We start from the raw sequence: 13245 nt of genomic DNA on the forward strand, positions 1-13245 counted from the left end.
AATGTAATCCAACAAGTGGTATTTGGGGAGGGTAAGATGTACACAGACTTTACCTCTACCTTTGTGGGGGTAGGGAGGTTGTTTCCTATAGACCCTCGGCTCAAAACAAATGAAGAAATAATAGCATCGTGCAAGAATATATGATCAACAAAATTACAATAAACAAAGCAAATGAAGCAACATATAGTAATATACACTGGAAAAAAAGGAAGCTACACAATTACAAAATAATAATACTAGTACACCTCAAATTCTTTGTGAAATAGTAGAGCAGTCACGATTAAGACAATTGGATGAACCTCGTGAAATTAAACTTGCCAGAGGAGCCGATATACAAATAATAATACTAATGTTTTGATAAACGTAGCAAGAATAAATATCTCACACGATTATTTGATTTCAACAAAACTTGCCCAGATAAACGTACAAGTAATTTGCTTGTTGAAAAGCAGATAAGATGGTAAATCTAACGAATTAAGCACATATATCTATTTTTATTTTATTTTTTTGAAACTGGTAAGGTTGAATTAAGCACATATATCTAAACAAATTGAAATATGTTCTTACCTTTAAAAACATGTTCTTAAAAGTGGTGGTTGGCACACTTTTTATGTTATTTTTAACAAAAATAACGGGTGATAGGACCCCACAAAATCTAATTGTCTTTTTCAAAATATAGGTCAAGTTCAAAAAGGAAACTATGTATTATCTCTCTTTTAAAATTACGTTAACTAATAAATAAGTGGGAAAAAATCTTTTTTCTTCTTAATCTAATTTTATTAGTCAAAACAAAATGACTTCATGTACTTTTTAACTGATAATTTATGACATATATATAAGATCATAATAATTCATCAATAATTTTCATTTAAATAACGATTAAGAAATTCTAATAAAATAAGAAATATTTTTCAAATTAAAGTAGGATAAGCATTTGCTAAAGAAAAAATTATTATTCAGAAAAGAATATATTTAAAAAGAAAATAAATAATAATCTATTTATATGAAAATAAAAACATTTTTGATCCATTAAATAACAATAAAAGTATTTTTGGACCAAACTATTGACGATAATAATAACTTTAAACTAAACTATTAATTGAGAACATTTTTATTTAATTTTACTTAGTTCAAGGATATTTTTAGACCCATTGGAGTCTCTTTGGTATGCAAGGGGACCTGCTATACACTATGAGCAATGCCTTAGCTGGAGTAGTTATAGCAATATTATTCGTTAGTTAACCTATTTTTTATTCGTATCCAATATGGATGGATAAAATATTTTATCCATTTTCACCTAACTCATTTTAACCATCTATATTTGAATTGACCCATTTGTTTGCTGCCCCTAGAGTAGATATTCAATTATTATTAAAATAACTAGTATAGGTGTCCGCGCATTGCGCGGATATTTAAATTAAAAATAAGTGATAAAATTTACTATGTAATTTGTAGTGTATTATTAATACACAATTTAATACTTATATTATTAAAATAAAAATATTATGTTTATAGTTATAATTAGCTACATTTTTGGTTTTTAAATATGTTTTGTTCAAATTTTAATAAATATAATATTAATTTTTTTGTTTATTTTAGTTTGATTAAAAAAACAATTACTTTATGTGTTTTTACATGTTTGATCTATTATTTTTAATTATGGTTAATTGAAATAATATTTTATATCCTTGTTAGTAAGTTTTAAAATCTAACTTTCACATGAAATGATTAAATATCAAATTGTAAGCACTATATTCAAATTTTTAAATTTTATCTTTCTATTTTTGTAAAACTCATATATCGATTACATGATATTTTCTAAAGATCATCTAAATATGGTAATATTTTATTACTAAATAATGTTTACATTTTAAAATCAATTTCATAAAACACATTGAATAGAAAAGTTATATAAAAAGATTAATCCTATAAGATGTAGTTGTTATTGAAAGAAAAAATCATTAAAAAGAGAGGCAATTCAGTGAGGAAAAAAAGTTATTGTATATGTATTTTTCACAATTTACAATCAAATGTAATTTGTAGTTACATTATCAGTTATATTTTAAAAATTTATTAATTTTATTGTCTAACATATATTCTAAAAATTGACATATTTTCATAAATCAAGTATAAAGAAGCATGGAATTTTTTAACATACTTTAAATAAAAATTACATATCAAAAAATTATTCATAGGTTTTTTGTTCTTTCATATATGAATTTTCAATCAAAAGAATCACACATTAAAATTGAAATACATAACTAAAGAAAACTAATAAATTTCATCACCCCATAATCAAAAAGAACATTCATCATGTTTTTATCTACATAATCCAATTATTTTACAATGAATCTCCTTCACTAATGGAGGAGTAACATATCTTACTTTGATATTAAAAATAGTCATAAATCATACATTACAAAAATTAAAAACACAACTATTTTTATTTATATATATAACATAAATAGAAAAAATAAGGCCAAACACGATTTTTTTTTTAAAATAAACAAATTTACATTCCTAAATTTTGGGCCTACAAATATTGTAAAATGAAAAAGATAAATATGAATTGTAGAATAATCCATCGTAAATGAGAGCAGTTATTTTAGCCACATATTTAAACATAGTTAGTTAATTATTATTTTTGTTCCTCTTTTGATTTTATCTTCTTCTTTTTCTTTGTTTAAAATTGAAAAATATCCTTTTCCTTTTAAAAGATTTTTAGATTTTAGATTTAAAATACTTAGATTTTAATATTTTTAAAAAAGACTCCATCGTGTGTATGTGGAGTAATTAATTTAGCTATGTATTTAAATATAGTTAGTTAGCATTTTTTTTTGTAACTGTTATGATTTTATCTTATTCATTTTTTGTTTAAATTAAAAAGTATCCCTATCTTCTAAAATATTTTTAGTTTTTAGTTTCATATTTAAAATTTATTTTGTTAATTAAATATAAATTATGTGTTAAAAGACTCCATTAGTTATTTTAGCCCCATATAATATTTTATTTTTCCTTTTCTAATTTATCTTCTTCTTTTTTTATAGAATTAAGAAGTAGTCTTATCCTTCAAAAATATCTTCCAATTTTAAATATTTTTTATTTTTAATTTCAGAAATTTAAATTGATATTTTGAATTCAATATTTTCAAATATTTATGGTAAATCTTAGATGAAAAAAGAGCACTTATTATTCAAATCATGCATAGTGGCAAGTATGTATGACAATAAGAGATCTTCCTTTATTATAATTCTTTATGTCATTAACTGTGATATTCACACAATATTGAGCAAAAACTATCCATTTGTTATAGGGCCTTACAAATGGAGAGATTTATATAATCATTGATACAACCAAATATCATATTAGGTGCATGAAAGTGAAATGGAACATATCACTTTCATTGTCATAAATATAAATTACCATTAAAATATTTTTTTAATCAATGTCGGTTTTTTAAATAGTTTTATTAATTAGATATAAATTTTGTCTTAAAAGACTTCATCATGAGTGGAGTATTTATTATAGCCACATATTTATAATTAGTTAGTTAATATTTTATTATTCCTTTTCTGATTTTATATTCTTCTTCCTTTTTTTTTGTTTAAAATTAAAAAGTATTTTTTTATCTTTTAAATAGATATATTCAGTTTTAAATATTTCATATTTTAAATTAGTATTTTAATTCAATATAATAATGATTCAATTTTATGATAAATCTCAGATAAAAAAAGAACTTACCTATAAATCCCTTATTGTGGATTCATTTTAATATTCATAAAATATAAAAATAAAAATAAAATATAATAATGATCCAATTTCTATTTCCCGAATATCAACGATAATTCATAAGCCATAAATTTTGCTTAAATGAATTATTTTATTGCAAATTGCAATGTTAATGACATAAATCAGACATTCAATAAAGAAATAAATGACAGATTTTTCCTCCTTTGTAAATCATCTGCAATGAAATGAGGAAAAATACGAAAGAAAGTTCATAAGCCATAAATTATGCTTAAAATGAATTAATTTAATCAATTTGGTTCAATTTTTGATTCAGATAAAATATATCTAAGATCTCCATATACAACATATTTTCTTGATAAAAAAAGAAAACAAAAAAGAAATAAATACTTTAAAAACTGGTCAATATTGTCAATCTTACACTCTTGGCTTGACAATAAGTAAAATGGAAGTTGATCTTTGAGGATTAGGTTGAACTAAAGTTTCATCATAATGGCCTGAAATGCAGAAATTGACATGATCATCCGGCTCCCAACAAACAATAAGGCTTTGGATTTTTGTTTGAATGTGATTTTTGTTTTACACATTTTTGATGAATTGGTTTAAAAAGGTGTGGATGATGTAGTTTAAGTAGTATTTTTTTTTAAAGATATGGGTTAGGAAGTTTAGACGTTTTTTAAGGGATAAGATTAGTTAATATTTGAAATTCAAATTTGAAATTGATTATTTAATGGATGTGGGTTCTTTTCATTTTAATTTTTTTGGATTGGAAGTTTTTTATTTATATTATTAACTAAGGTGTGTTATATGGATATAATTTAATATAAAATGAAAAAAAAAACACAACCCCATTTCACGTAATCAGATCCACAATTTTAACTTATTTTTATAATTTTTTTTGATAATCAGTTTTTAAGTTTTTATTTTTTGATTATTAATTTAAAATAAATTTATAAAAAAATAAAAAAGAAACTACCCCATTAAAAAATAAAAAAACCACTCATTTCACCTACGAATATCCACAATTTTTAACCTTTTTTTTTTTTTTTTTAATAATCAGTTTTTAAATAAAAATTTAGTTGGTTACTTCTTCTTTTTTTTTTTTTTGTTAATTTTAAATACAAATTTTAATTTTTTTAAAAAAATTGCTGAATTTTTGTGGTGCTGACACGTGGCACTTTTTTCTTCTCCTATTATATACAGATAGATAATAATAATAATAATTAAAAAAAAAAAAAGAGGAATTGACGACAACCAAGTTCAATAATTAAACATCAAAAATTCATTGTTAAGCCTATTTACCTAGGGATTAGAAAAAAATCCTATTAGTTAGGGGTAGTTATCTACAAAGTAGTGATGAACCTAGTGTTAGACACCAAATTTTGGGGGATTTGCATCTGGCCAATTCATAACACCAAATTTTACACAAAAATATTGTTGATACTATTTTAGTATAAATCAACTTTAACTCACTATACTAAATTTTAAACTAAAAGTATAATTATTGATGAAATACAGTTGAATAAACATTACACAATAGTATCAACTTTTAATATTAGTATGTTGCTCCTATAAATGCTCTATTAGTATTATGTACTGTATTTTTTAAAATTTTGTTGTATGTTAATCACTACTTTATTGAATGTTTATATTGTTTTCGATTATTTAAAGTACATTGTGTTATTTATTAATCATATATTATATTTACACTAGTCATTTTTGTAATGGTTATATTTTCTTTATAAAATTATAATTTATAGTAAAGGTATATTATATCTGCATTTTTGTAATGGTATATTTTCTCTACCTAGATCATGAATTTTTGTTGTTTCAACTTTTCCAATTACTTCATATAGAGTTGCACCCTTGTGCTTTGATAAAATGCAGAATCTTATGTATAAAAATACAAGAGGTCATTTCTAGATAATTTAACATCTAATAAAGCATCTTGTCTCAGTTGATGAAAGTTTATTTCCAATAAAAATATGTCAATTTGGTGGTATATATGCCAGTCCCCACCAAAGACCAAACTATAGGGTCTTAACTCATGGTGGTATGTATCTATTGATTTATTGTAAATAAAAAATACGAATGTGTTTTCACCTCATCTGAGTTTGTTTGGTATTTTTATTACATTATGTATTTTTATTTTTTTATTCTGAAAACTCCTCCAAGCTCTATTTAAGGACATTCAAACATAGAGATAATATTCCATATGGTCACTCAACTTTGCATACTTCACTTAGAAAGTCACTCAACTTTGAGTTGTTCACTTAGAAAGTCACTCAACTATTAATATTTTATTTAGAAAGTCACTCAACTAATGATATTTTACTTAGAAAGTCATACAACTAATTTAAATAATTCCTTCATTAAATTTTGTTGAAATACAATTTCATTTTAAATTAATATTAAAAATTAAAAAGATGCTCGTTTTAATTATTTTATTAAATTTTGTTGAAATATAATTTCTTAAAAATATATTATTTTTTTTTAAAAAAAAAGATCGCTGCTGCATTTTTTTGATTATTCCTTTTAGTTTAATAAAAAATTTCTGTTTTAGACCAACCGTTGCAATTGACAAATTAAAATTAAAACATATAGTAGCATTGCTACTAATTTAATAAAAAAAAATTGCTATTTTAAATGTACTGTAGCAGTTGAGAATTTTTTTTTGCTTTTCTGTTCTAGCAATTGTCTTACTAAAGCATACTGTTATAAAATGCTAAAAATGCTACTGTACGTTTTTTTTTTTTTAAAAAAAAGTAAATTAAAAGAAAGTAATTAAATAATTGAAGAAGGTCAATAAGATAATTAAAATAAATATCTTAATCTTTTTTAAAAAATAATTTAAAATAAAGTTAGATTTCAACAAAATTTAACAAATAAATAATTTAAATTTGTAGGATGACTATTAAGTGAAATATCAACACTTGAGTGACTTTCTAAGTGAAATATCAATAGTTGAGTGACTTTTGAGTTATAAAATAAAGTTGAGTGACTTTCTAGGTGAACAACTTAGAGTTGAATGACTTTCTAAGCGAAGTAAACAAAGTTGAGTGACCATTTGAGATATTATCTCTTCAAACATAGTACCTTCAACATCTTTAGTTTTCTATTTTTCTTCATTTCAATCACAAAAGAAAATGTCTTCTAAACCAAAAGTTAGAGTTTCATTTATTGGGATGGCGAAATTATACATGACAAAAAAAATTGTTTATTATAATTGTCTTTCCAAACACAATGCTAAATATTTAATTAATGTCCGATATCATAAATTTCTTTCATCAATTTATAAAAGAATGGATATAAATAGTATTGATTATTATTTGATTATAGTCGGAAAATACCCTACTTTATTTTTGTCACAACTCACAAGGACAAGTAAATTTTGGAGAGTGAATTATCTATAGTGACGAATCGTTGACCGACTTTTTGAGGGTTCCAAATGACTACATAGATCAAATCAAGTTAACACTTATGATACATAATGTAATAATTTTTTCCTTAAATAGAACTTGGAGGAGTTTTCAGAATAAAAAAATAAAAAAACATAATGTAATAATTTTTTTCGTTTTTATGATATGTCAAATCAATATAATTGTATGACAAGCACTGCAAAAGCTTCATAAAGAGATGCAAATTAATGCAAAACGTGAAAAATATTCCTCTTTGTAAAACCAAATTTTTTCTTCCACTTTATAAAGTGTAAGAAAAACTTACACTTTACAAAGTGTAAGAAAAATTTACATTTTATAAAGTGTAAGAAATAATTCCGTTATATATTAAGATATACCCGTTATGAGATTAACGGAAAACGTTTGGAATATTTCATAAAACATAATTTTTTCTTCCACTAAGCCTATTTTAGTTACTTACTAGAATAATGGCTTATTTTGGTCACTTTTATCTTTTTATGGCTTATTTAGGTTCCGGACTCATTATATTTACACTATTCATTTTTGTAATGGTTATATTTTCTTTATAAAATTATAATGGGAAAAATGACTGAAATATATCCGAACTTTGATCGAAATTGTTGTAACAATACCGAACTTTGGAAATGACCTTTTACCCCCTGCTCTATTTAATAGTGTATTTTAAAGGTATATATGTGCCCACGTGGATATCATAAATATTGCATCATTTTGAATAGTAATGTGTCCATGTGGGCACATATATACCTTTAAAATACACTATTAAAGAGTGCAGGGGGTAAAAGATCTTCCATAGAGTTTGGTATCGTAACAACAATTTCGGCCAAAGTTGGAATATTTTTCAAACCCTTTTCCCAATTATAATTTATAGTAAAGGTATATTATATTTGCATTTTTGTAATGGTATATTTTCTCTACCTAGAGCATGATTTTTTGTTGTTTCAACTTTTCCAATGACTTCATATAGAGTTGCACCATTGTGGTTTGATAAAATGCAGAATCTTATGTATAAAAATACAAGAGGTCATTTCTAGATTATTTAATATCTAATAAAGCATCTTGTCTCAGTTGGTGAAAGTTTATTTCCAATAAAAATATGTCAATTTGGTGGTATGTCAGTCCCCACCAAAGACCAAACTATAGGGTCTTAACTCATGGTGGTATGTATCTATTGATTTATTGTAAATAAAAAATACGAATGTGTTTTCACCTCATCTGAGTTTGTTTGGTAATAATTTACTATGAGGTGTTTTAGTTCACACTATCAATAGGACTTTATTACAATTTTCAACCATTCAAGCTCGAAAACTCTAATCTTGTATATAACAAAACAACTACAAGGGAAAACTTTTATCATTTAATTACCATAGCTCTTGGTGTTACCAAATTCCCAACTTGTTGACGTACTGTTTTCAAGTATAAAAAAATTGTGATAGTAAAGTAAGAAGAAATGAAAATAAAACATTATGAAGACAAAGTGTTGTTGTTGGGTGAAAAGTGATACTCATGGAAAGGACAATAAGGTGTAGTTTTGATTCCTTTTTCTACTATGGCTGTCCACCCACCCACTCAAAATATATAAAATATATTTCCTCAATTATTCAATTATATATTCAATTGAGATAAAAGGCTCTTGTTGTTAGGTGAAAAGAGAAAAAAGGACAATTTAAATTATTATTTTTTTCCTATAGAAAACTATAGTGTTGTACCAATTATAGATCAATAACAAAAAAGATTGAGAAACCAGTGATCATTCTTGTTTGCAAATTACTCATCAGGTGAAGTAAAGTTCCTTTAGTAATTGAAACATTTATCTTCTCAAAATTATTTTGTGTTCTCATCACTATACTTGTTTTGCTTTGCAGATTTCAGAAATGGAGATTGGCTTAGCAGTTGGTGGTGCATTTCTCTCTTCAGCTTTGAATGTTCTCTTTGATAGGCTTGCTCCTCACGGTGATCTTCTCAACATGTTTCAGAAGCATAAACATCATGTTCGGCTCTTAAAGAAGCTGAAAATGACTTTGCGTGGTCTTCAGATTGTGCTAAGTGATGCAGAGAATAAGCAAGCATCAAATCCATCTGTGAGCGACTGGCTTAATGAGCTTCGAGATGCTGTCGACTCTGCTGAAAACTTAATAGAACAAGTCAATTATGAAGCTTTGAGGCTTAAGGTGGAAGGTCAGCATCAGAATTTTGCAGAAACAAGCAACCAGCAGGTAAGTGACCTCAACCTTTGCTTGAGTGATGATTTCTTTCTTAACATAAAGGATAAGTTGGAAGAAACCATTGAAACATTGGAGGTGTTGGAAAAGCAAATTGGCCGCCTTGGCTTAAAGGAACATTTTGGTTCGACTAAACAAGAAACTAGAACACCTTCAACTTCTTTAGTTGATGATTCTGATATCTTTGGAAGGCATAATGATATAGAGGATTTGATTGACCGTTTATTATCTGAAGATGCAAGTGGAAAAAAGCGGACTGTAGTTCCTATTGTTGGAATGGGCGGTCTGGGTAAGACAACACTTGCTAAAGCGGTTTACAATGATGAGAGAGTGCAGAAACATTTTGGTTTGAAAGCTTGGTTTTGTGTTTCTGAGGCATATGATGCTTTCAGAATAACAAAAGGTTTACTTCAAGAAATTGGCTCATTTGACTTGAAGGCTGATGACAATCTTAATCAGCTACAAGTTAAATTGAAGGAAAGCTTAAAGGGGAAGAAGTTTCTTGTTGTCCTTGATGACGTGTGGAATGATAATTATCCTGAGTGGGATGACTTGAGAAATGTTTTTGTACAAGGAGATATAGGAAGTAAGATCATTGTGACGACACGTAAAGAGAGTGTTGCATTGATGATGGGTAGTGAGGCAATCAAAGTGGGGACTCTGTCTGATGAAGCCTCTTGGGATCTATTCAAACGACATTCACTAGAAAACAGGGATCCTAAACAACATCCAGAACTTGAAGAGATTGGAAAACAAATTGCAGACAAATGCAAAGGGTTGCCTTTAGCTCTAAAGGCACTTGCTGGTGTTTTACGCTGCAAATCAGAGGTGGATGAGTGGAGAGACATTTTAAGAAGTGAAATATGGGAGCTGCCAAGTTGTTTGAATGGTATATTACCAGCGTTGATGTTGAGCTACAATGATCTTCCTTCACATTTGAAGCAATGTTTTGCTTATTGTGCAATATATCCCAAAGATTACCAATTTTGCAAAGACCAAGTTATTCACCTGTGGATTGCTAATGATCTGGTACAACAGTTTCATTCAGGTAACCAATACTTTCTCGAGTTGAGATCAAGATCGCTGTTCGAAATGGTCTTGGAGTCTTCTGAAAGAGACGTAGAGAAATTCATAATACATGACCTTCTCAATGATTTGGCCCAAATTGCATCTTCAAATCTTTGTATAAGGTTGGAAGAGAACAAAGGATCGCATATGTTGGAACAATGTCGGCACATGTCCTATTCAATAGGACAAGATGGTGAGTTTGAGAAATTGAAATCACTCTTTCAATCAGAGCAGCTGAGGACATTACTTCCAATCAATATCCAGCTCCATTGGTACCATATTATGCTAAGCAAGAAGGTGCTGCATAACGTATTGCCAAGACTAACATCCTTAAGGGCATTATCGTTGTCATGCTATGAGATTGTTGAGTTGCCAAATGAGTTGTTTATAAAATTAAAGCTCCTGAGATTTTTGGATATTTCTCAGACAAAGATTAAAAGGTTGCCAGGTTCCATTTGTGTGTTGTATAACTTAGAGACACTTCTCCTGTCATATTGTGAAGATCTTAAGGAGCTACCGCTGCAGATGGAGAAGTTGATTAACTTGCGTCATCTTGACATAAGCAACACTTGTTGCTTGAAGATGCCGCTACATCTGAGCAAGTTGAAAAGTCTCCAAGTGCTAGTGGGAGCCAAGTTTCTTCTAGGTGGTTGGAGAATGGAAGATTTGGGTGAAGCACAGAACTTGTATGGATCTGTATCAGTTGTAGAGTTGCAAAATGTGGTTGATAGAAGGGAAGCTGTGAAGGCAAAGATGAAGGAGAAGAATCATGTTGAGCAGTTATCTTTGGAGTGGAGTGAAAGTAGTAGTGCCGACAATTCACAAACAGAAAGAGACATACTTGATGAGCTACGCCCACATAAAAACATAAAAGAAGTCGAAATCACTGGATATAGAGGGACAATATTTCCAAATTGGCTAGCTGATCCTTTGTTTCTTAAGCTGGTGAAATTGTCTCTTAGCTACTGCAAGGACTGTTATTCCTTGCCAGCACTAGGACAACTCCCTTCTTTGAAAATCCTTTCCGTTAAAGGGATGCATGGAATAACAGAGGTGACAGAAGAATTCTATGGCAGTTTGTCCTCCAAAAAGCCTTTTAACTATCTTGAGAAGCTTGAATTTGAAGATATGCCGGAGTGGAAGCAATGGCACGTACTAGGAAGTGGAGAGTTCCCTATACTTGAGAAGCTTAAAATTAAAAATTGCCCTGAACTCAGTTTGGAGACACCCATCCAACTTTCATGTTTAAAAAGATTTAAAGTTGTTGGTTCTTCTAAGGTTGGAGTTGTTTTTGATGATGCTCAACTGTTTAGATCCCAACTTGAGGGAACGAAGGAGATTGAGGAATTAGATATTAGGGATTGTAACTCTCTTACCTCCTTTCCTTTTAGCATACTGCCCACTACCTTGAAGACATTAACCATATCTCGTTGCAAGAAATTGAAATTGGAGGTGCCAGTTGGTGAGATGTTTCTGGAGGAATTGAAACTGCATAAATGTGATTGTATAGATGATATATCACCTGAGTTACTCCCAAGAGCACGCACATTGAATGTATTTAATTGCCACAACCTTACTAGGTTTTTGATTCCTACTGCCACTGAAAGTCTCTTTATTCGGAATTGTGAGAATGTTGAAATACTTTCGGTGGCATGTGGGGGGACCCAGATGACGTATTTAAATATTCTTGGCTGTAGGAAGCTGAAGTGTCTGCCAGAACGTATGCAGGAACTCCTTCCATCTCTTAAGGAACTGAAACTGATTAATTGTCCAGAAATAGAGTCCTTTCCTGAAGGAGGATTGCCCTTCAATTTACAACACCTAGTGATCAGTGATTGCAAGAAACTGGTGAACGGCCGAAAGGAGTGGCGTTTACAGAGACTCCCCTGTCTCAACTGGTTAGCGATCTACCATGATGGCAGTGACGAAGAGACTGTTGGTAGTGAGAATTGGGAGTTGCCTTCCTCTAATATTCAAACACTTATCATATGGAATCTGAAAACATTAAGCAGCCAACATATCAAAAGCCTCACCTCTCTTCAATATCTAGATATTGAGGGTAATTTACCTCAAATTCAGTCAATGCTGGAACAAGGCCAGTTTTCGCACCTCACTTCACTTCAAAGTCTAGAAATCAGGAAATTCCCTAATCTCCAATCACTTCCTGAATCAGCACTGCCCTCCTCCCTCTCTCAGCTGACCATCAATGAGTGCCCTAATCTCCAATCACTTCCTGAATCAGCACTGCCCTCCTCCCTCTCTCAGCTGACCATCTATAATTGCCCTAAGCTCCAATCTCTTCCAGACAAAGGGATGCCCTCTTCCCTCTCTAAACTATATATTTCCAAATGCCCATTGCTCTCACCACTACTAGAATTTGACAAGGGAGAATACTGGCCAAATATTGCTCAATTTCCCATCATATACATTGATGATGAATGCATGTGATGATTAAAACGAATGGCTCTTCAACAGATGTAAGCTATTCTTTTCCCTTGGAAGCTTTTTATTTTCGTTTACTTCACTTTGCTTTTTTGTTAATTCTTTTCATTTTTAATCACTAGTTCTAGAAACATGTAGAAATAGAATCATAATCTAACTTTTGCCTAACATTCTGCCCACTTTTAGTAATATAATAAACATATATATGAGATACAATGATATAATATTATCATCTTAATATTCTTAATCAATTGTTAATTATGTTGTTTTTTGTGTGAATGCTTCATGAGAAGTTGGTATTATTGGAATTGTATTATATTTGGTATTAT

At 28.8% G+C, this 13245-nt stretch overlaps 1 protein-coding gene across 1 annotated transcript in view; it reads left to right on the forward strand.

Moving 5' to 3' along the window:
• The window catches only part of LOC125851547 (putative disease resistance RPP13-like protein 1), a 26954-nt gene extending 14032 nt beyond the window's left edge, over positions 1–12922 (forward strand). The window contains exon 2 of the mRNA XM_049531320.1: positions 9050–12922. Within this exon, the coding sequence (XP_049387277.1) occupies positions 9059–12922 (3864 nt within the window). The 5' untranslated portion in view covers positions 9050–9058. The remainder of the gene's footprint in view (positions 1–9049) is intronic.
• The last annotated feature ends 323 nt before the right edge of the window (positions 12923–13245 follow it).

The sequence above is a fragment of the Solanum stenotomum genome, unplaced genomic scaffold, assembly GCF_019186545.1.
Source record: "Solanum stenotomum isolate F172 unplaced genomic scaffold, ASM1918654v1 scaffold26921, whole genome shotgun sequence".
Taxonomy (NCBI): domain Eukaryota; kingdom Viridiplantae; phylum Streptophyta; class Magnoliopsida; order Solanales; family Solanaceae; genus Solanum; species Solanum stenotomum.